Source organism: Peromyscus leucopus, chromosome 9 (assembly GCF_004664715.2).
Source record: "Peromyscus leucopus breed LL Stock chromosome 9, UCI_PerLeu_2.1, whole genome shotgun sequence".
In the NCBI taxonomy this organism is placed as follows: Eukaryota; Metazoa; Chordata; class Mammalia; order Rodentia; family Cricetidae; genus Peromyscus; species Peromyscus leucopus.
The window spans coordinates 1,394,789-1,414,423 of NC_051070.1; the positions used below are offsets into that span (position 1 = coordinate 1,394,789).

The 19,635-nt window shown below is 46.8% G+C and overlaps 1 protein-coding gene across 3 annotated transcripts in view; it reads left to right on the top strand.

The window, feature by feature from the left end:
• The first annotated feature begins 1,161 nt into the window (after nucleotides 1-1,161).
• Nucleotides 1,162-19,635, top strand: part of Tmtc4 (transmembrane O-mannosyltransferase targeting cadherins 4) — a 69,986-nt gene continuing 51,512 nt past the window's right edge. For all 3 annotated transcript variants that reach the window (XR_005092109.1, XM_028868285.2, XM_028868290.2), the window contains exons 1-5: nucleotides 1,162-1,258; nucleotides 6,122-6,334; nucleotides 11,226-11,341; nucleotides 12,404-12,620; nucleotides 18,478-18,565. Coding sequence is in view for 2 of the 3 variants with exons in the window: in XM_028868285.2 (XP_028724118.1) it covers nucleotides 6,173-6,334; nucleotides 11,226-11,341; nucleotides 12,404-12,620; nucleotides 18,478-18,565 (583 nt within the window). In the remaining variant the exon portion in view is untranslated. The remainder of the gene's footprint in view (nucleotides 1,259-6,121; nucleotides 6,335-11,225; nucleotides 11,342-12,403; nucleotides 12,621-18,477; nucleotides 18,566-19,635) is intronic.

A 19,635-nucleotide genomic window follows, 5' to 3' on the forward strand; every position in this document is an offset into this window, starting at 1 on the left:
GTCTGAAATATATTGATCGGAGTGTTGGCGGCACATTAAATCATACAGGGAAATTTGTGGAGTAAGATCAAAGGATGAGGTCTTTAAAACTCTTAGAGATCATTCTGAGCGGGCAAGCCTGCCAAGCAGACTGGGTAAAACAGGCGAGTGGGGAAGCAGTAGGCGGGGGAAGAGAGCATTTTAAGGAGGAAGAAGAAATCTGGGGATGAGCTAGCATTGGGAAGCAAAATGTCTTCTGGTCTTGGTAAGGGCAGAAGGCAGCAGGGGTGACTAGCAAAGGCAGTTTCACTGAAAGGGACGGGCGGGTGGGGTGGGGGTGGGGAGACAGCATCCACTTCAGTGATGAAGGGCAGGAGGAGGCAGCATGACACAGAGCAGAGGAAAGCTTGGAGGTGACTTGATGCCGAGGATGCGGACTCCACTCCAAAGAGGTTGGCAGATCAGAGACTGACGCTTTAAGGAGGGTCGAAAGGAGGGCATCAGTGGTCATTGGAAGTTTGAGGTCTGTGGTTCGGCAGGGGAAAGTACAAAAGGTTTTCTCTTCCTTGAAGGTGGCAGCAAAGGTAAGTACTGAGAATGGGAAGTGAGCGGGTGGCCTTCCCATCAGAAGGGAGGTGTGCCATCCAATGGTCGTGACTGGAGTGTGGAAGCACGCTGCAGGGCACTGCTCCAAAGAGGTGGTGCAGTCCGGAGGCTGCAAGGCCTAGGGAGGAAGAACTCACTTCCCGTTTCAAAAGAAGGAAAAAGTAGAGACACGTCTTCAACAACTCCTCCCAGACAGGAAGAACTGTGGGGTCGGGATTTTCTGCAGGGATTCCACACGCTTTCAGAGGAGCGCGCGGGACAAGCCAGGCACAGGGTTCAGAACGCACGGAATCCCCGGGGAGCAGGAGCCAGGCCTCGCCGCCTCGGCCCCTTTGCATCCCAGCTGCGATTTCTCCTCCCCAGTGAAGCCGGTCCGCCCCTGCGCCTCCTTCGCCGTGAGCGCCCAGTCCCGACGTCACCCCCACACCTACCAATAAGCTGAAGAGGAGGGTGTGAGTGACGGGAAGGACAACCGATGGGCACACGGCGGGGGGCGGGACTGGGACCAGGCATTCGCGGGCGGTCGCGAGTGGGGAGCGGCGCGGCGGGGGGCGGGACGCGGTGGGGCGGGAGGGGGCCGGGAGGCCCCTCCCCTGGCGGCGGCGGGCTTGGGGAGCTGCCGGAGTTTAAGCACGCGGGAGGGAGATGCGACCGCCGCTTGGGCTCCTTGCAGGTAACGCGCCGAGTGGCCCGATGAGGGCCGAGCGCAGCTGCGGGGCGAGCGCATTTGGGCGCGGAGAGGGCGCGGGCTCCCAGGCTCTCCGCAGAGCCACCAGACCAGCGCGGCGGCCCGGGGCCCGGGGGCGGCGCCCGAGCCCTGCACCTCTACTAGAGGAGTTAGCTACGGGACCCGAGCTGCCACCGGCGGACGCGAGCCCCGGGCTGTGTGCGCCCTGGTAGAAGCCGCACCCCGGACAAAGAGCGTGCGGTAAGGGGTGCGCGCCCCGGGCTCAGGCTCCCGCGCTGCCCTGCCACGGCCGAGGTCGCCTCGCCAGTCCCCCTGCCTGCCACTGTCTGACCCAGCAGCACAACAGCTTCATGACCCGGGAGTGCACTCGATGCAGCGGCCACCTGGCCGCGGGGTCCCCGTGCCTGGTCGCCAGCTGGCCAAGGCACGGGAGACGGCTGGACACAGCCGGGTAGCTTGGCTGCCTGCCCAGGGTTACGCGGCGAGCCACCCTGCAGCGCCTGGAGTGCCAGCTACTCCGCTCTCCGCTGTGGAGCAAAGCCAGTACCACTGGCCTGGGAGCCTGGAGCCACCGAGCTACCAGAGTTGGGGAAACCGAGCAGGTGGTGCAGCTACTGCCTCACCTCGGGCGAATTCCACGGGGAGTCTGGGTAGTTGATGTTGTGGCTGTGGGCTGTTTGTGTTTTCTTTCTTTCTTTCTTTTTTAACTGCACACAAAAGAAAGGAGTTAGAGGAAAGACCTAGCCACTGAATCATCCACACTTTGCTTTCTCCCCGGGAACAGATGGATGGGTAGAGTTCCTTGAGAAACAACTATAGTGATGATTGACTGTATCAGTCCCCTCAGTGTCCCCTGTACCTGCACTCCCAATAAGCTATGCACCCCAGGTGGAACTGGGTCACAGGCGGGCTTGGCCCCGCCTAGCTGGGAAAATGACCACAAACTAGCAAAGTGGAAACTTTCTGAGGCAGGAACTCCGAGTGTGAAATCTCCCACGGGCAGCCTCTTGAGCATTTTTGAATTAAGGTGGGTCACAACAGGATGAACCTTACTCTGCCTTTGGCTCAGCACTACAGAGGATGGCTGGCCCCTTTGCCTTGGGCACTCTGTGTGTTAGCTCGCCCTGCATTGTGCCAGAATGCTGGTCAGAAACCATCACATTGTTTAATTTCCAAAGGCAAGGTCATGCTCCATCTTGGAGGACAGCTGGCCCTGGTTGCATTGTCCTTAATGTGGAGGACAAGAGCCTCTCCATGCCTGTGGTAAATTCTTCTGTTAGGTGATGGCTGCTGGTTTTCCAGGGTGAATCATCTAGGTTGGGAACCACTGCTTTATTGCAGTCTGGGCTGCTGTGTCCAAAGTTATTAGGGCCTCATGGTTCACAGTTCAGTGCAGTTTAGCCTTTGGGGAGACACTGTCTGAAGCCTTTTGACCTTTTGATTGACAGATGAATTTGTTTTAATGTCCTGAAAAACAATGTTTAATATTAGGAGTTTGTGAATTGGGGATAAAGACTACTGGTTTGTTCCACATTGAACCACTCTTGAGGAACCAATTCAGACAGTTCAATAGCCACCAGAACACTCACCTTGTTAGTGTGACTGTCTCTTTTCAGACTACTCATAGTAGGTTCTGTGTAGATGGGTCACTGCTGAAACTGGAGCCGCAGTGAGCATCTTGTTTGACTCCTTCTTAGAGTGAGCTACTATCCAAGCTGTAGCTGAGGCGCCAGAGCTCCCAGGCAGGGCATTACCTGGAGAAGACCAGTAAGATATGTTGCTTAGTCAAAACCAGAAAGTCCTTTCCTATACTGTGACATGGATATAAAGGTCTCCTCTGCCTCCTCATGGGGGCATGGTTTCATTTACCCTTGTACCAAGTCTTACTGTAGAACAAGGGTCATTTCCTGGTGGAGGATGGATCACCTGGGATCAGGGTCATTTTGTGGTATAGAGTTTATATAGGACACAAAGATGGCAGGGAAGCCACAGGCTGCAGATCTGCCCAAAAGAAGGGTTCCTCTTTTTTTGGGTACTTCCTGTCACCTCATGGGTTCTGCTGGTTGTTAAGATGGCACCATAAGCATTAAGACGGGATCAGGGACTACAAACGGATGAAAACAATGTGGAAATGGAGGCTAACTGCTTATATGACCCCACTCAGTCCTTACCACCGACCGCCTAAAGAACACAGTGGTACCTTATTCTACTGAAGAAACTGATCTTTAGGAAAACAGTATAGCTCAGGGAAATGCAGCCACCAGTTCATGTTCATCTATCTCCAGAACCTTTCCTATGGACTGCTGCTGTGGAGTCTGAGAACCTCGCATGGGTTTCTAATGGATTGTAACATTTTCTGATAAAAGGCATATTCTGGACTGTTCTGCTATGTATGTGAACACAAGTCTATTAAACAAATGGGAGCATTTGAATATTTTCACTGCAGAGAGCAGCAAAAGCATTGGATTGAGGGGGAGTCCCCTGAGAGAGTAGAGCAGAAATGCTTCCATGAAATGGCAAGAACCAGTGAGGACTGAGAATTAGTGTAGAGGACAGAATGTCCTATGCTTTTGGTCCCCCCAGGGGAAGAGAAGATTATTTGACATTAATTCATCCATTCACTTGACTTCCCAAAAGTGAGGGACTGGCCCACCAGGGCACCCCAAATGTAAAGGTCCATAGTCCAGCCTACATATATGTGGGCTTGAATGATGATTGGCTTGGGCTATGAATAGGAATAGCCAGGAAAAGCATAACAGCTAATTTAGGAACAGATTATTTCATCAACTGATTTAAATCAGTAATATAAGACCATTTGAACTTCATAACAAACTGTAATTTCATATTCAAATGTTTAGAGCTCAACCCGAGAACATCAGAACCAGTTATATGACCTTTTATGGCTTCCATGTAGTCTGTTATACCTTTAAAATTGGTATAAACCATCTGTTTTCCTGCACATTGATTTTCTAAATTAAATAACACATTTATTAAAGAAATAACACATTCTTAAAGTCACGGTGTCTTCCTAAGTACTCAGTCTTGTTTTAATTTTGAAGTAGCAGGAGCAATTTCTTTAGCTAGAATGTAAACAACAACCAAGGTATTCATGGTGACCTGACGGCAATTAGGATTTAAACTGTGGTTTACCTTCTCAGTGGAAAGAAAAGAAAGCTAGAGAGTAGGTGGACTCTTCCCCCAACACTGGCTAAGAGCAAGCCTTACATCAGGCAGTGATGCTCAGGGAACAAGCAGAGGAAAAGCTGCAAGCTTCTGTGTCTGAATTGTAAATGGGACTCTGCCTCTGGGAAGGATCAGTACTGCCCATCAGTCTCTACCTTTATTTAGACAAAACAATTAAAAAAAAAATGTGGCCTGAGATTCATATTTGGCTGGCTTCTTGTTCAGACCCAAGTTGCATCCCTGCCCAGGGGCCTGGGATTTTCTTTCATTGGCTCGAAATGAGAATGAAGGCTGTTCTCTTAGTAGGGAGGACCAGAACGTTTACACCAAAAAGCCAGTACTAAAGGAGATTTTGCAAAGACTTTCAAACTCACGGAAAGTATAATGATAGCTAGCCTTCTCCAAACGTCCATTAAAACTCCAGGCTCAATTCAGAAAATGTCTCTATCACATTGGCCTGTAAGCAAGCCTGTGGGGGCATTTTCTTGATTAATAATTGATAGTGGCGGGCCCAGACTACTAGGCAGTGCTACCCCTGGGCAGATGATCCTGGGCTGAGTAAGAAAGCAGGCTGAGCAAGCCAGTAAGCAGCATTCCTTTATGACCTCTACAACTAGGTTCCTGCTTGAGTTCCTTCTACAACTTCCTTTAGTGATGGGCCTATAAGCCAAATAACACCTGTCCCCAAATCCCCCCTAAAAAAAAAAAATCCAGTGACAACTCTAAAGTAGGCAGTCTCATTTCCATTTAATAGTGAGGAAGTAGTTCAGAGAGTTTAACTAACTCTCCAAACTTATACAAGATTGGAACTGAGCATCCTGGCCAGAAGGAAACACTTGTGGAGGGTGTGGTGGGAATGAGAACAGGTAACTGATTTGCAGATAGTGTTGTTTGAGTCTTGGAATTGGCCCAGGCTGTTATGCAACTCTCACAGCAAGAAAGATCCACAGGAAATACATAGAGACTCATACAAGGTCACACAGCTATTAAATAGCAAGGCTTCACTGAAATAAGTATGTATTCCTAACTTGACTCTTCCCAGTACTGGGAGTCAGATCTCTGTGCAGAATTGGGACAACTTAGTAATTTCTGGAACCTTCCAAAAAAAAAAAAATCAGTTACTCTATATCTATGTAAACCCCAGTTCAATCAATCATTGCCATATGCCCTCACCTCATGAGTCCCCTCTCTAAGATTTTCAAATAACTGAATATGTCCTTGAGTTCTACACACAGCATCAGGGTCACAGTCATATTTCATAAGTACACTCCAACTCCCCACCCCTCGGTGTGTCAACAATGAATAGTTACTGATTTCCCTGAATTGATGAAATTGATTGTTACTTTTTAAAAAGCCTTGTAAGCTGGCTCTGAGAATTAAAAATGACTTGCTTTATGGCGCTAGTAAGTACAGGATTCTATTAAGTCAGAATTTCTGAAAGGAAACATCAGAAACCCAAGAACTTCAAATTTCATAGGTCATGGTACCGCTGGGAAATCTGCTTGAGTCCCAGGTCACTTTCCTACCCCCTGAAGTTTGAAAACCACAACTTAATATTGTCTTAACAATCACAGCATACCTACTGATCTAGCTCTTGCTTAAGGTAAAGATGTCCACTGCAGAAGTGTGCTTAAGGGTATTTACATGATGTTATTTCCCTTGCAGATTTCCTAGCATAATGCTGGAGCAAGAGGCTGGCAGCCTGCAGTTTTCAAGATGGCAGAGCTGGATGCTGACTTGGATCACATCATCCCGTCTTCTGTCCTTCCCCCTTTCTGGGCTAAGTTAGTAGTAGGATTTGTTTCCCTCGTGTGTTTTGCCAGGAGCTATGATGGAGATTTTGTCTTTGATGACTCTGAAGCTATTGTTAACAATAAGGTTTGTGTCTTAATCCTCTAGGAAACTTAAGCATGCCAGTTTGCTTTTGTCTTAGTAATCATCCAAGTTGGTGTTAATTCTCTGTTAAGATTGGGTTGACTCTTGGTCTGGGTCTCACTTAAGCTATAGATTTCCCATTTCATTTTATGTATTATCCCCTAAATTTATTGCCTCGGATCTGCAGCCCCTGCCTGTGCCCAGGAGACTCCATTCATACATGTGTCAGAGGGGCCACTCTGCTAAGATTACAAGACCAGGGGTGTTGCAGAGCAAAGCAGATTGAGTGCTTCAGGTTTTATGAAACTGCAGAACTGTGAGAGGAAAGGAAGAGACTCCTCACTTTGTTCTAGTGACGAATGGATCTAATCACCTATTGAAAGGTGTGTGATCTACAGTAGCAGCAGCTGGCTATGACTCGCCTCCACTGTGTGAGGGCAGGGTACTGACAGCTGTTGGAAGAAAGCAGTGTGCTGCCCAGGGATACAGTGTTCCCACTCACTTCGTGTTTGGAGACTCAAGTTTGCTGACCTTGCAGAATCCTGGTCCATCTTGTTCACCAGTTACCGCTTTGTAAGGCTAGGAAAATAGTCGTCTTTTTATTGTAAAATGGGAAGGAAAAGATTCAAACGGACCAAAAGACAATGAGCGTAAGAAACTTGGAGGCAGGCGGAACCGGTGCTCCAAAGGGGCATGAGGTAGAGACTTTGTGGTAGTCTTACTCAGCACACAGCTTGTGCTGCTTCCCTTTGGCCAGAACTTGAAGGAATGCACCTGCCCGTCTCTCTGGGGCATGTCATCGAAGGAGCTTTTGCAGCACAACTGTTGCATGCTAGTAAGAAATGAAGGCCATTAAGATAGCATCTGCCACCAAGCCTAATGACCTGAGTTCAATCCCCAGGACCCACATTGTGAAAGGAGAGAACAGAGTCCTGCAAGTTGTTCTCTAACCACACACATGCACCATGGTGTGTTTTTTTCGTGTGTGTGTGTGTGTGTGTGTGTGTGTGTGTAGACACAAGTTAACAAAGGCTATAAAATATATACATTTTATATAAAGCATATATATGTATATGTGTGTATGTATATATATTTAAAATCATAGCTGTCACCAAATGAAGAAGAGGCCTTTTTGCAGAGAAAATGTCAGAGAAGACACATGGCAAGACTGTATGTTAAGAAGTTGTAGAAAGCCATGATTGACTTGCAGGTGTTTTGTTTGTAGCATAATATTTTAGGGTTGTTTTTGTTTTCGTTTTTTTTATTTTGGTTTTGTTTTTTCAGGGTCTCATTATATTGCTCTGGCTGGCCTGGAACTTGCTATGTAGGCCAGAGTGGCTGCAAACTCAGAGAGCCACCTGCCCCTGCCTCCTGAGTGCTAGGGTTAAAGGTACACACCACCATGTCTGGGTCTGTCATTGTTCACTTTTAACTCACATTTTCTACTTGTAATTTCCCTCCCTCGAGTTCACCTGCCACCTGTGAAAGGTGGCTCCTTAAAAGAAGCGAGTAGCTCTGAACAGCTGTGCCACATTGAAGGCTTGCTAGCCACAGAATAACTTTTCCAACAAGGATTCCCCTTTTTAAGTTCTGTTATTTATTGTGGTGACTTTCTTCATGCCTCTACTTGGGCATATAAAGGGTTAATTCAGAACCTGTGTTGGAAAATTCCACTGAGCTGGGAAGGTGGAAGCCTGGGCTCTGGTGTGTGGAGTGCTCTGATGATTACTGTAGTTCTCCTTCCGTGTGAGGGGAAGTGGACAGGCGTCTTGTGCCTCTGCTCAGCGTGGTTTGAGCAGTATTTTCTGTAATGTCACCTCATGCCCCTTGTATTAACTTGCCAGCCCCCCCCCAATCTCCTTCCCTGTTGAATGGAGTGCACACCTCCACTCCTGAGTGTCTTCATGATGTAAGCAGGTGGTTGCTGGGGGAGGGGTGGATTCTGTTTGCTAGATGCTTCCTTGTGCTGAGTTGACATTTTTGTTCTTCAAGATGATCTCCGAAGCAGTGCTGTTAGGAGGAATTTCAGATACAATCTAGTGTTCCCATAAATCATTAGGAAAAAAAATTGACCTTTCTCTCGCACACTCTGCTTCGTGTAGGCTGTGCCTAATTAAATATTTAGAGCTTCTTTGGTGTTCATTTCTGTTCAGAAGGAGGCTCTCAACCTCACAACTGAACAAGCACTTCTGTGGCAAAACACAGGGACTTGGGCTCCCACTTTTGTCACTGAGTTAGCAGATGGATCCTGTAATCTTTGCAAAACATCCAACTGGCTCATTGGATGGATGATCTAAATTTTTAAGGCCACTTAAGCTGGTAGAAGTGAAAGTCACAGTGAGAATCAAGTGATCGACTTTGCATCTGTTCCTCCTCTTGAAGCGTTCCCTTTGAGTCGGAAGCACTTCATTCAGCAGCAAGTGCTTACGTCCATATTGCAACGTGGATGTTTATTCTTTGAGGCCATCTGTCATTTAACCACCTCTTCTGTCTGGAAAAAATTATTTAAAGTGTGTATGGGGGTGTGGATGCGCACACACCACATGTATGCAGGTTCCTGAGGTGGCAGAAGAGGCCATTGAATCCCCTGGAGCTGGAGTTGCAGGTGGTTATGAGCCTAAGGTGGATGCTGAGAACCAAACTCAGGTCCTCTGGGAGAGCAATATTCATTCTTAGCCACTTAGCCATTTCTTCTGAGTTTGAGCATCCTTCTGTGCTGAAAAGACCATTTCTTATAAAGCTGGTAATGGTGCAGTTTTTCCTACTAGGTACATACACCTGCTGGAGTTAAGGGTTCGTCATGTGAGGATGTAGAGCCAGAGTTAGAAGGAGTGGTGAGCCACCCAACATGAGTGCTGGGGACTGAACTCAGGTCCTCTGAAGGAGTAGAACATGCTTTTAACCATGCTTTTAACTGCTGAGCCATCTCTCTAGCCCCATCTTTTAATTTTTATAGCATTTAGTTTCATATTTTAAATGTAAGAAAAATGCATTTAGGCATGTTTGGTATAATATAAGGTTAAATTATCTCAGCAGAAAGATAGTTTTGTTTAATATTTAATAATTTTATATTTTAAAGTTGTATGGAAGGTTTTTTCCCCTAGTTTCACAATCTGCTTAACTCATGACCAAAAGTGGAAATTTTAAGAATTGTATATGCCCATACTTGTTTAAACTGGATGTTTTTCTAATATTTCACCTTATTTCATTGGCTGAGAAGGAATAGAGATGACCTTATGTTGCTGAGTGGTCTGTTCTGTCAGCATGGTTTAAATACCTTCTCTGTACTTCAGCCCAGGCCTTGTGGAGCTCCAGTGTAGTGACAGAGTAACTAGAGTAACTAGTAACTAGTGTGCCAGGTGCTGTGGGGACAGACATGAGATGCCCTGGAATCCACAGAAATGGCTTGAGGTCTACTTGGGATGTCAGGGGGTTGAAGATGAGCGCCTAGGGCAGACTTACCCGTGCAAAGCCTCTGGGAAGGGAAGTCATGAGAGTCGGGCAGGAGCATGGAGTCAGACAGCTGACATGGAGTCAGACAGAGGACATGGAGTCAGACAGAGGACATGGAGTCAGACAGAGGACATGGAGTCAGACAGATGACATGGAGTCAGATGACATGGAGACAGACAGATGACATGGAGTCAGACAGATGACATGGAGACAGACAGAGGACATGGAGTCAGACAGATGACATGGAGTCAGACAGATGACATGGAGACAGACAGCTGACATGGAGACAGACAGCTGACATGGAGTCAGACAGATGACATGGAGTCAGACAGAGGACATGGAGTCAGACAGAGGACATGGAATCAGACAGAGGACATGGAGTCAGACAGCTGACATGGAGTCAGACAGACAGAGGACATGGAGTCAGACAGACAGAGGACATGGAGTCAGACAGACAGAGGACATGGAGTCAGACAGAGGACATGGAGACAGACAGATGACATGGAGTCAGACAGATGACATGGAGTCAGACAGAGGACATGGAGTCAGACAGAGGACATGGAGTCAGACAGCTGACATGGAGTCAGACAGCTGACATGGAGTCAGACAGAGGACATGGAGTCAGACAGATGACATGGAGTCAGACAGAGGACATGGAGTCAGACAGAGGACATGGAGTCAGACAGCTGACATGGAGTCAGACAGATGACATGGAGTCAGACAGAGGACATGGAGTCAGACAGAGGACATGGAGTCAGACAGATGACATGGAGTCAGACAGAGGACATGGAGTCAGACAGACAGATGACATGGAGTCAGACAGATGACATGGAGTCAGACAGAGGACATGGAGTCAGACAGCTGACATGGAGTCAGACAGACAGAGAACATGGAGTCAGACAGATGACATGGAGTCAGACAGAGGACATGCAGTCAGATGACATGGAGTCAGACAGAGGACATGGAGTCAGACAGACAGAGGACATGGAGTCAGACAGAGGACATGGAGTCAGACAGCTGACATGGAGTCAGACAGCTGACATGGAGTCAGACAGAGGACATGGAGTCAGACAGCTGACATGGAGTCAGACAGCTGACATGGAGTCAGACAGAGGACATGGAGTCAGACAGAGGACATGGAGTCAGACAGATGACATGGAGTCAGACAGATGGGTGCTATGCTATGGCAGCCGTAAGAGGACATCAACTTTGACCCAGGAAGGTAAGAAGCTGTTAAAAGGATTGTAACTAGATAATGTGCGTTTAGAAGTACTATGTGTAGAAAATATGCAGATAAGGTGGCCCTTTGAAGAAGCTTGCCCATATCCTGGAGGAGAGATGATGGGGGACTGGGCCTGGGGCTAGGGAGGACCAAGTGAGCAGAGTTGATAGCTTGGGGGTCATGACTCCTTGTCCAGAACGTCCCGTTGTGTTCTTGCAGGACCTCCAGTCAGACACACCCCTGGGGGACCTGTGGCATCACGACTTCTGGGGCAGTAGACTGAGCAGCAACACCAGCCACAAGTCCTACCGGCCACTTACTGTCCTGACTTTCAGGTAAGGTGTAACAGTGGGAACAGAAGCATCATTCGAGGTTTCTACGTGACATTGTTTGTGTGTGGGGGGGGTGGGGGGGGGTCCAGTCATTAGTTCTTAGGTAGGTGGAGTACATATGTATTGTAAGGTGTTTGTGCTTATTTCAGGAGGTGTGCCACAGGGACGATGTGCCTGAGGAATCTCCATATCAGCTGCACAAACTAAAACTGGAATTATGCAGAGATTAGCCTGGCCCCTCCCTGCCTGTGCAAGGATGATGCTCAGACCAGCAAAGCATCTGTCTCTCTGGTTCTCAGAGAGCTTACCCTTTGCCGTTTGGTTAGCAAAGCACCAGGGGAACAATGGATATGTATCAAAGCAACACAAACATCCAATAAAATTGTGTTGTTTTTTTTTTTTCTTGACAAAATGAAGCTCTGAATCGTCTTGCCATTACCAACTCAATATGTAAAATGAAAATGAAGTTTAAAGATGACTTCTGGTCCCTGTTAACCAGTTACTAGTCACATGACAGTTCTTATACCTGATCCTGGGATGCATTTAAATTCTTGTGTATACATCTTGCAGAGAAACAGTTAAAAACAGTTAGAACCACCAGCAATTGAGAAGTAGTCACAAGAAAGACTCCCACTAACAATAGGAAGATATCCTGCGGAAGAAGGCTGGGGATACATATTGCTAAAGCACCTTTTTGCGCAGCTGTGTAGGTTACGTGGCTAGCTTAAATCTAGGCGCCTGTGGGGTAGCCTGGAGGGATTTGTGGTTTATCTTGTCCTTGGAAAATAGTCTCTTGGGGAAACATTAAAAAATACAAATAAAAAGGTCTAGCTTTCCTTTTGATTTTCCTTTCTCTGTATTTTCAGTGCCTCCCCCTGTGACCTGTCCATTTCTCCCACTTTCCTCTATGGCTAATTGTGTTCACAGTTTCTTCAGGCTTCTTAGCTGGACAGGCATTATTACCTTAGTGCTGTTTTCACGAAGGAGGCACTAGGATCTTTCAACAGCTGCCATTCTGTTGTGTGTGCTTCCGCATCCACTGTGAACAACCAACGTTTGTTGCAGGATCAACTACTATCTGTCAGGAGGCTTCTACCCCGTGGGTTTCCATGTGGTCAACATCCTCCTGCACGGTGGCATCTCCATCCTCATGCTAGACGTCTTCTCGGTACTGTTCGGTGGCCTACAGTACACCAGTAGAGGCCGGAGGGTACACCTTGCCCCCAGAGCGTCCCTGCTGGCGGCACTGCTGTTTGCTGTCCATCCAGTGCACACTGAGTGTGTAAGTATCACCCACGTGTGACAGTCTGCATGTGTATAAGAAGTAAGACATCTGTGTGCTGTCTGGTTTTCTGAAATGTGCTGTGCATGTGTTCCTCTTGGTTACAGAGTGCACATCATACTGTCTTCAGGAAATGCTTTCTGTGAGATGTTTGAAACAGTGAGTTCTAGGTCAGAGACATCTCTTTATGGACAAGTAACAGCTACCATACTGAGAGACTTTCTCCTCAGAGTGTGCCGTGATCTTGGGTGGCACTGTCTTTTTTAGCCTGTGTGATAACATAAACTTCAAGGGCTGAGTGCTGATGTTGCCTGACTTTGCAGCCTAAAGACCAGCAGTTAAGAACCTTCCTGCCGGGCGGTGGTGGCGCACGCCTTTAATCCCAGCACTTGGGAGGCAGAGCCAGGCGGATCTCCGTGAGTTCAAGGCCAGCCTGGGCTACCAAGTGAGTTCCAGGAAAGGCACAAAGCTACACAGGGAAACCCTGTCTGGAAAAACCAAAAAAAAAAAAAAAAAACCTTCCTCAGTGCAGAGACTGGGTGGGGCAGTTTTTATTTATTTTATTTATAATTGGAGGTTGTAGGGTCTTACTATGTAGGCCTTGGCTGGCTTGGAACTCCCTAGGTATACCCTACTGGACTCTAAATTACAGAGATCCACCTGCTTCTGCCTCCAGTGCTGGGATTAAAAGTAGGCACCATCACACCTGGCCTGGGACAGTTTTTCTGTGGTAGCTAGATGTATGATTTAGAAAATAACTTTCTTAATATAATCGGCATAAAAGCACTATAACATCAGATGATCTGGTACAACTTTACAGGCAGTAAGTATCCCAAGAGGCTAAGAAAGTGAGTGTAGGGTATGCTGAAACTCTGAGGTCCCATGGCCCGTGCTGGCACAGAGGAACTGCTCTTGAAGTCTCTCTGCTTGCCTGCCTCCTCCTCCTCCCTCCCTGGGTATCTTCCCCTTGGCCAGGTGATGAACAGCAGTGTCAGGAGCCTAGCCTGCTGCCCTGTAGCCTTGCCTCTGTGCCTAGGACATGAAGAGCACACTTTAGACACAGACTGCCGAGATTTAACTGGACATGTTCGAGGTTGCCAGCAAACCCTGTATCACACCTGAGCACTTGGAAGATGTCAAGTGGCATGTTGCCGAAGGGAAAGATTGCATGTAGTCATTCTGGTAGCACAAAACACCTGGATTAGAATGCTACACATGCTGTTTCTCTCACTGTGGACTTTAATTTCTAACAGACATTAAAATGCCTACATTTAACTGATTATTCTGTTGAGGGTCTTAAAGTCAGTTCTAAAGTGTTAAGCAGAATTCTTGTGTTTGCGTCTGATTTCTCATGTCTGTTGTTTGGTTTTGAGAATGCCATGGAATCTTTATTGTGGTCTTCTACGGCCGGTGCTGCAGGAGCCCACTTTAGACCTTTATCTCTTACCTGTGCAGCCATGGCCAGGTCAGAACTGGCTGCAGCGTCGCTTCTCCAGCCCAAGTATTTGCTGCATCCCAGATGCAGTGTATGCATCTGACACAGGCTCTATGGAAAAACCCTGATTGACTATTTGCTTCTTGTCTAATAGGACATAATCATAAACCAAAATAAAATTGAATAATTAACCAAAGGATTTCCAAAATTCTGATTTTTAAGTATTGAAAAATTGATTTATAAAAAGGTTTCAAGGCCTGGGTATGCTTACACATGTTTGTGCGTACGCAAAGACACACACACACACACACACACACACTTTGTAGATAAATGCAGCCATCTGCTAATCTTAAAAGGCCATTTTTCATATCTTTGGAAGGAATTGAGGGAATGAAGAGGTAGCTCAGCTAGAGAAGTACTGTACTTGCTGTGCAAGTGTGGGAACCTGAGTTTGATCACCGGCACCCACATAGATCCTGGTGTAGAGGGCACATCTGTAGTCCCAGGAACTGCTCTTGAAGTCTCTCTACCTTCCTCCTCCTTACGTGTGGGGGGAGGGGAGTGTTGACTGATTTTGATTTATATCATCTGAGGAACAAATCAATTTGGTTGTAATGATATGAGGAAGGAGACACAGATTGTACTTAGGACCAGCCAGCATAGCCGAATTATCTAGTTATGGGGCCATGAGAGACCCTGTCTCACCCAAGGTGATCTGCCACTGGGGAATAATACCCAAGGTTGACATCTCGCTTCTACATGCACAACCAAACATGTGCATGAGCACATGTATACACACACAGGTGCAGGAGCACGCATGCATGTACACACACACACACACACACACACACACACACACACACACACAGGTGGTAGCTACCTGTGGGGAGAAAGAAATATTTGGAAATTCTCTTCATCTCTCAGCCAATCCATGACAGCCATTTAAACTTGAATTTTGGAAAATAAGGGATAATTAAAAATTAGCATTCACAGACAGATACTTTGCATGTTTACCTTTCATTATTTTGACACATTATCCAATTTCCTCTTATCAGCTTTTCCCTGTTATCTCCCACTCTACATTTTTTATGCCCGCTTTAAACATGTGCAAAGAGCAAGACACCTGGAGCTTATCTTCAGGTGGCAGGGGAATGCCTCACAGGTGTCCTACCAGGATGGGAGAGACAGCTGGGTCTCTCTGTGATGTGGCTATGGCAGTCCCACCCTGCATGTGGCTCCCTGTGGAGGAGGACAGGGCAGACTGGAGGAAATGTGTGTCTGTATCTATGTGTTAGGATGGAGTAGCAGCAGGAGCCCTACCAGGTTTTAATGACATGCATGTCTTTGTAATTAATAGGAATGCCCCCCCCCCAGTGTTAATACTGAAGATATTTTTGCCCACTGCAAATAAACACTTCTATTTTCTCTGTTATGTTATTATTGGGGTTTTTGTTTTGTTTTGTCGTTGTCGTTGTTGTTGTTTGGAGACAGGGTGTCCCTAGCCGGTGCTGGGATTGTAGAGGTGTACCACCATAACCAACTTAGCACCTAACATTCAAGCCGTCCAGTGCGCCTGACACACAGGGTTCTGACCTCTGACCCAAGATGGCCCCAGGCAAAGTGGGATGAAGTGATCACCCTTCAATCCAATCCCCATCTGTGCTCTGATTGGTAGGGAGATCATTACAACCAAATTGATTTGTTCCTCAGATGATATAAATCAAAATCAGTCAACACCCCTCCCCCCCCCAGGTAAGCCATCCCAAACCATTGTGGATTGTTAGTAGGCATATGAGGCCTCTAGCAGGGTATTGGTTCCCTGTGAGGGAGGAGAAGCATGAGCCGATACTGCTTAGGCCCTGATCTGGTTTTGGCTTACCCATCAGGATGAGATACCTGAAGGACACCTTGAGGACATGAGTACCATTGTGCTCAAAGCATGGCTAAAGGACAAGTTGCCTGGCTTCTGGTACCAGAAAAACTCAGGCCTCTTCAGGACTTCCACCCATCCACTACTGAACCCAGATGTTTTGCCAGGGAGGAACAAGATGTGGTCTTTCCATCCCAGGCTGGTCTCAAATTCACTAGTAGCTATTTAGATGAGGCTGGCTTTGAACTCTTGTCCTCCTGCCTCCGTCTTTCAAGTGCTGGGATTGTAGGCATGAACCATCATACCCAGATTTGAACACTGAAACACAAAAGGGATCAGTAGGGGTACACTTGCCCACCTCCTTCCCATCCCCCAAATTCTTTTTTTTTTTTAAGATATATTTATTTATTATGTATACAGTACTCTGTTTGCATGTATCCCTGCAGGCCAGAAGAGGGAGCCAGATCTCATTACAGATGGGTGTGAGCCACCATGTGGATGCTGGAAATTGAACCTAGGACCTCTGGAAGAACAGCCAGTGTTCTTAACCTCTGAGCCATCTCTCCCCCCCCCCCCCCCAATTCTTAATTCTTGTCCCTAGTAAGGAAACTCAGATGCCATCTGTTTGAGGAAGGATGTGTTGTTGTTTTTTCCAGAAAACCTTGACAGGAGTGTTTGAGGTAATCTGAAAGAAAAATACAACTGCTGGAGAGAAGTTTGCCTGAAAATACATATTTTGTAAATATCAAAAAGGGGGGGGGGAAGAAGGGAGAGAGGAAGAGGAAGGAAGGAAGAAGAGAATGCAAGCCTAGTCTTCCTTATGTCCATCCTCCAATGGTTAGATAGGCCTGCTCTTGGATAGCCTTTGAGATTCTGTTCTGTGAGCTCTCTCTAATTACTGTTGACAAATGTTATTGAAGTGCTAAATGCTTCTTTAAAACACTTGTCGTAGGTTTATTTTTCATTTGTTTTTATGTCACGCAGTATTATCTTCATCACTTAAAGACTTGAGATTGTCTTTAATAGTTTTCCAAAATAGGGGCGGAGAGACAGCTCAGCTGTTTAACACTGAGCTCCCAACCAGAAGGACAGTAGTTTACCAAAAGAAAATCTTTCCTTTAGAAAATGAGTTCACTTGTTTAAAGTTCATTTCCTGGCAGTTCTGTGCATGCACCTTACCCACCCTGATAGAAGGGGCTTCAACAGCCTGGTCCTTTTGGCTTCGTCCTTGGCTCTTGTCCAAACTGTTTCTTCCCCTTCAGCCCTTCCAAGAAGTCCTGGTTCTCCTTCCCTGCCTCTTCATAGCTTGCTGGTCTGCATTGGCTTTGGTTGCTTCTATTCTAAGAGGGTTTGGGGTTCACTCTGTCCAAAACCACAGCCCTAAAAGGCTCCTCTCCTTGTATCCCAGCGGGAGGCCCACAAAGCCTGGAAGCTCTGATCACTTCCTCACTTGCCCCAGAGCCTCAGAAGCGGTGCTCCAAGGTGTCCTTGGTCCTTTTCCTGCCTGCCACTTTGTCCTATCTCTAGAAGCACTCTGGGATTCATGAAGGGCCCTAACAGGGAGCCACACTTACCATGTGCCAGGCTTTGTCTCTAGCTGCATCTCCCATTACTCAGCGTGCCCTTGATTGACTGAACTTACCTCTGAGGGTCCATAACTCATTATGTGTTCATTTAACCCTCCAGTGACCCACCATGCTCTCTCCAGGTTCATGAAGCTTGTTTTGCCCCTTGCTTCCTGTCTTGGTTGATACCATTTTCATGACAAAGTCCCTGACAATTTCAGAAGGAAGGGTGGACTGTGGCTCATCCTGGTAGGGAAGGCGTGGCAGCACAGCATGAGCTAGCTGGGCATATCAATCAGGAAGCAGAGAGAAGTGAATGATAGTGCTTCGCTCACTTTCTCATCTTTGGTGCTGCCCACATTAGAGGGAGTTTACCTCAGTTAAAAAGATTGTGTGTGTGCACATACATGCATGCTTGATGTATGTGCATGCCTTATGATGGGGGGTGGGGCATGCATGATCCATATGCTTGCTAGAGGACCCCTGAAGTTTGTTCTCTCCATCCCCCTTTTTGTGGGTTCTGAGTATTGAACTCAGGTCCTCCAGGCTTGGGCAGCAAGTACCTTTAGCCACTGTTCCATCTTTCTGGTCCCAGGACTTATTTTTTTAGTACCGTGCACTCTGAGCTGGTAACACTTTCAATTGAAAATCTCCTATGGGACATGAGAAACTTGGGTCACTGGTGTTCTTGGGTGTAGTGTGTTAAATAACATTGCTTTGCTAGACATGTGCCGTGCCCAGAACAGTCTGTTCAAACAGCCCGGTTTCTCTTAAAGCAGTGAAGTGAAGTCCCGTACTAGTGAGGGTGAAGAGAACGAACCAGCTGTAAGATAACACCATCGGGTTTGAACAGCACTACCAACATGATGTCATAGGGGTGGGGTCTAGTGAGTTGCTTGCTTTGTGTCTAAGGAACATTTTGTATATCCAAAATTTAGGAATGCTTAAATGTTTTTTATGTAAATCTTTCTCCCCCCTTCTTTTAAGGTCGCTGGTGTTGTTGGCCGCGCAGACCTCCTGTGTGCCCTGTTCTTTTTGTTATCTTTCCTTGGCTACTGTCAAGCATTTAAAGAAAGTAAGCATTATGTTTGCCTTCATTTGCCTTCTTCATAGTTCTGTCCTTTGGAACAGTGTTTTAACAGACAGTGAATTAGTCTGTTCATATAAGGTTATTGTTTGGAGGTGCAGTAGGTCAGAGGGTTAGACTTTTCCTTCGTACATGTGTTTATTTCACTACCCTTTTCACAATGCAGTATTCTAAGTCAATAATAAAGAGTTCCCACACCACTGTCCTGGTGAGCAGCGAAGCTGAGCAGAACTACAGAAGCACTTGTGTTAGGGAGGGGGCTGTTTTATTTCCAGCAAAATTACACAATTGTACACTAGCTTGGGACTCTGTGGACATCATATGTGTTTATGGCCACGCTGCCCCATCATAATTTCCAAGAGTGGATTGAAACAGCCCCGTGAGAGTCTTCGCTCCATTGTCCCTCCCCCTTCCTTGCATGTAGGCTAAACCTGAGCTCTGGTTGTGTCTCTCATTCTCTCAGACATGCAGCTCCATTGCGACATAAGAGAAGGGGGACTCTGCCCCGTGCCGATGATATCTACTTTGGGTAGGCATGACCATACCCCAGACAAAGAGACACTGCCTATCAGTTGATACCTAGGAGTCTGAGACTAGTGAGTGGAATAGCTTCAAGTGTAGAGAAAAGCAAGGAGCCACTCCTCTTCCCAAGACCAAAGGTGGACACGGCAGAAAGGCACACCTCCACCGGTTCCTTGGGCAGGGTCTTGCCACTCTTGGCCGCTCATGGTGATCTGGCGAGGCTGTACCTGCCACAGTCTCACAGCAAAGCTGTAGAGATGGCGGCACCAATCATGTTTTCCGTAAGATTATGAATTAGGAATCAGAGGGGGTCTCCCTCTCATGGACATGTTTATTACAGCTAATGTCACTGCATGTTCTAACATTGGCAGTTCAGTCAGAATCTGCAGGGACATAGGAGCTTCTCAGCATTCAGACTTTTTCTCCAAGAAAATTAAAACTTCAGACTTGTAGGGTTTTTTTCCAGAAATGTCTCTTTAAGTCATAATTTATTAATCTTAACATAGCCTTGTTAAAACAACTACTTGCAATTAAGC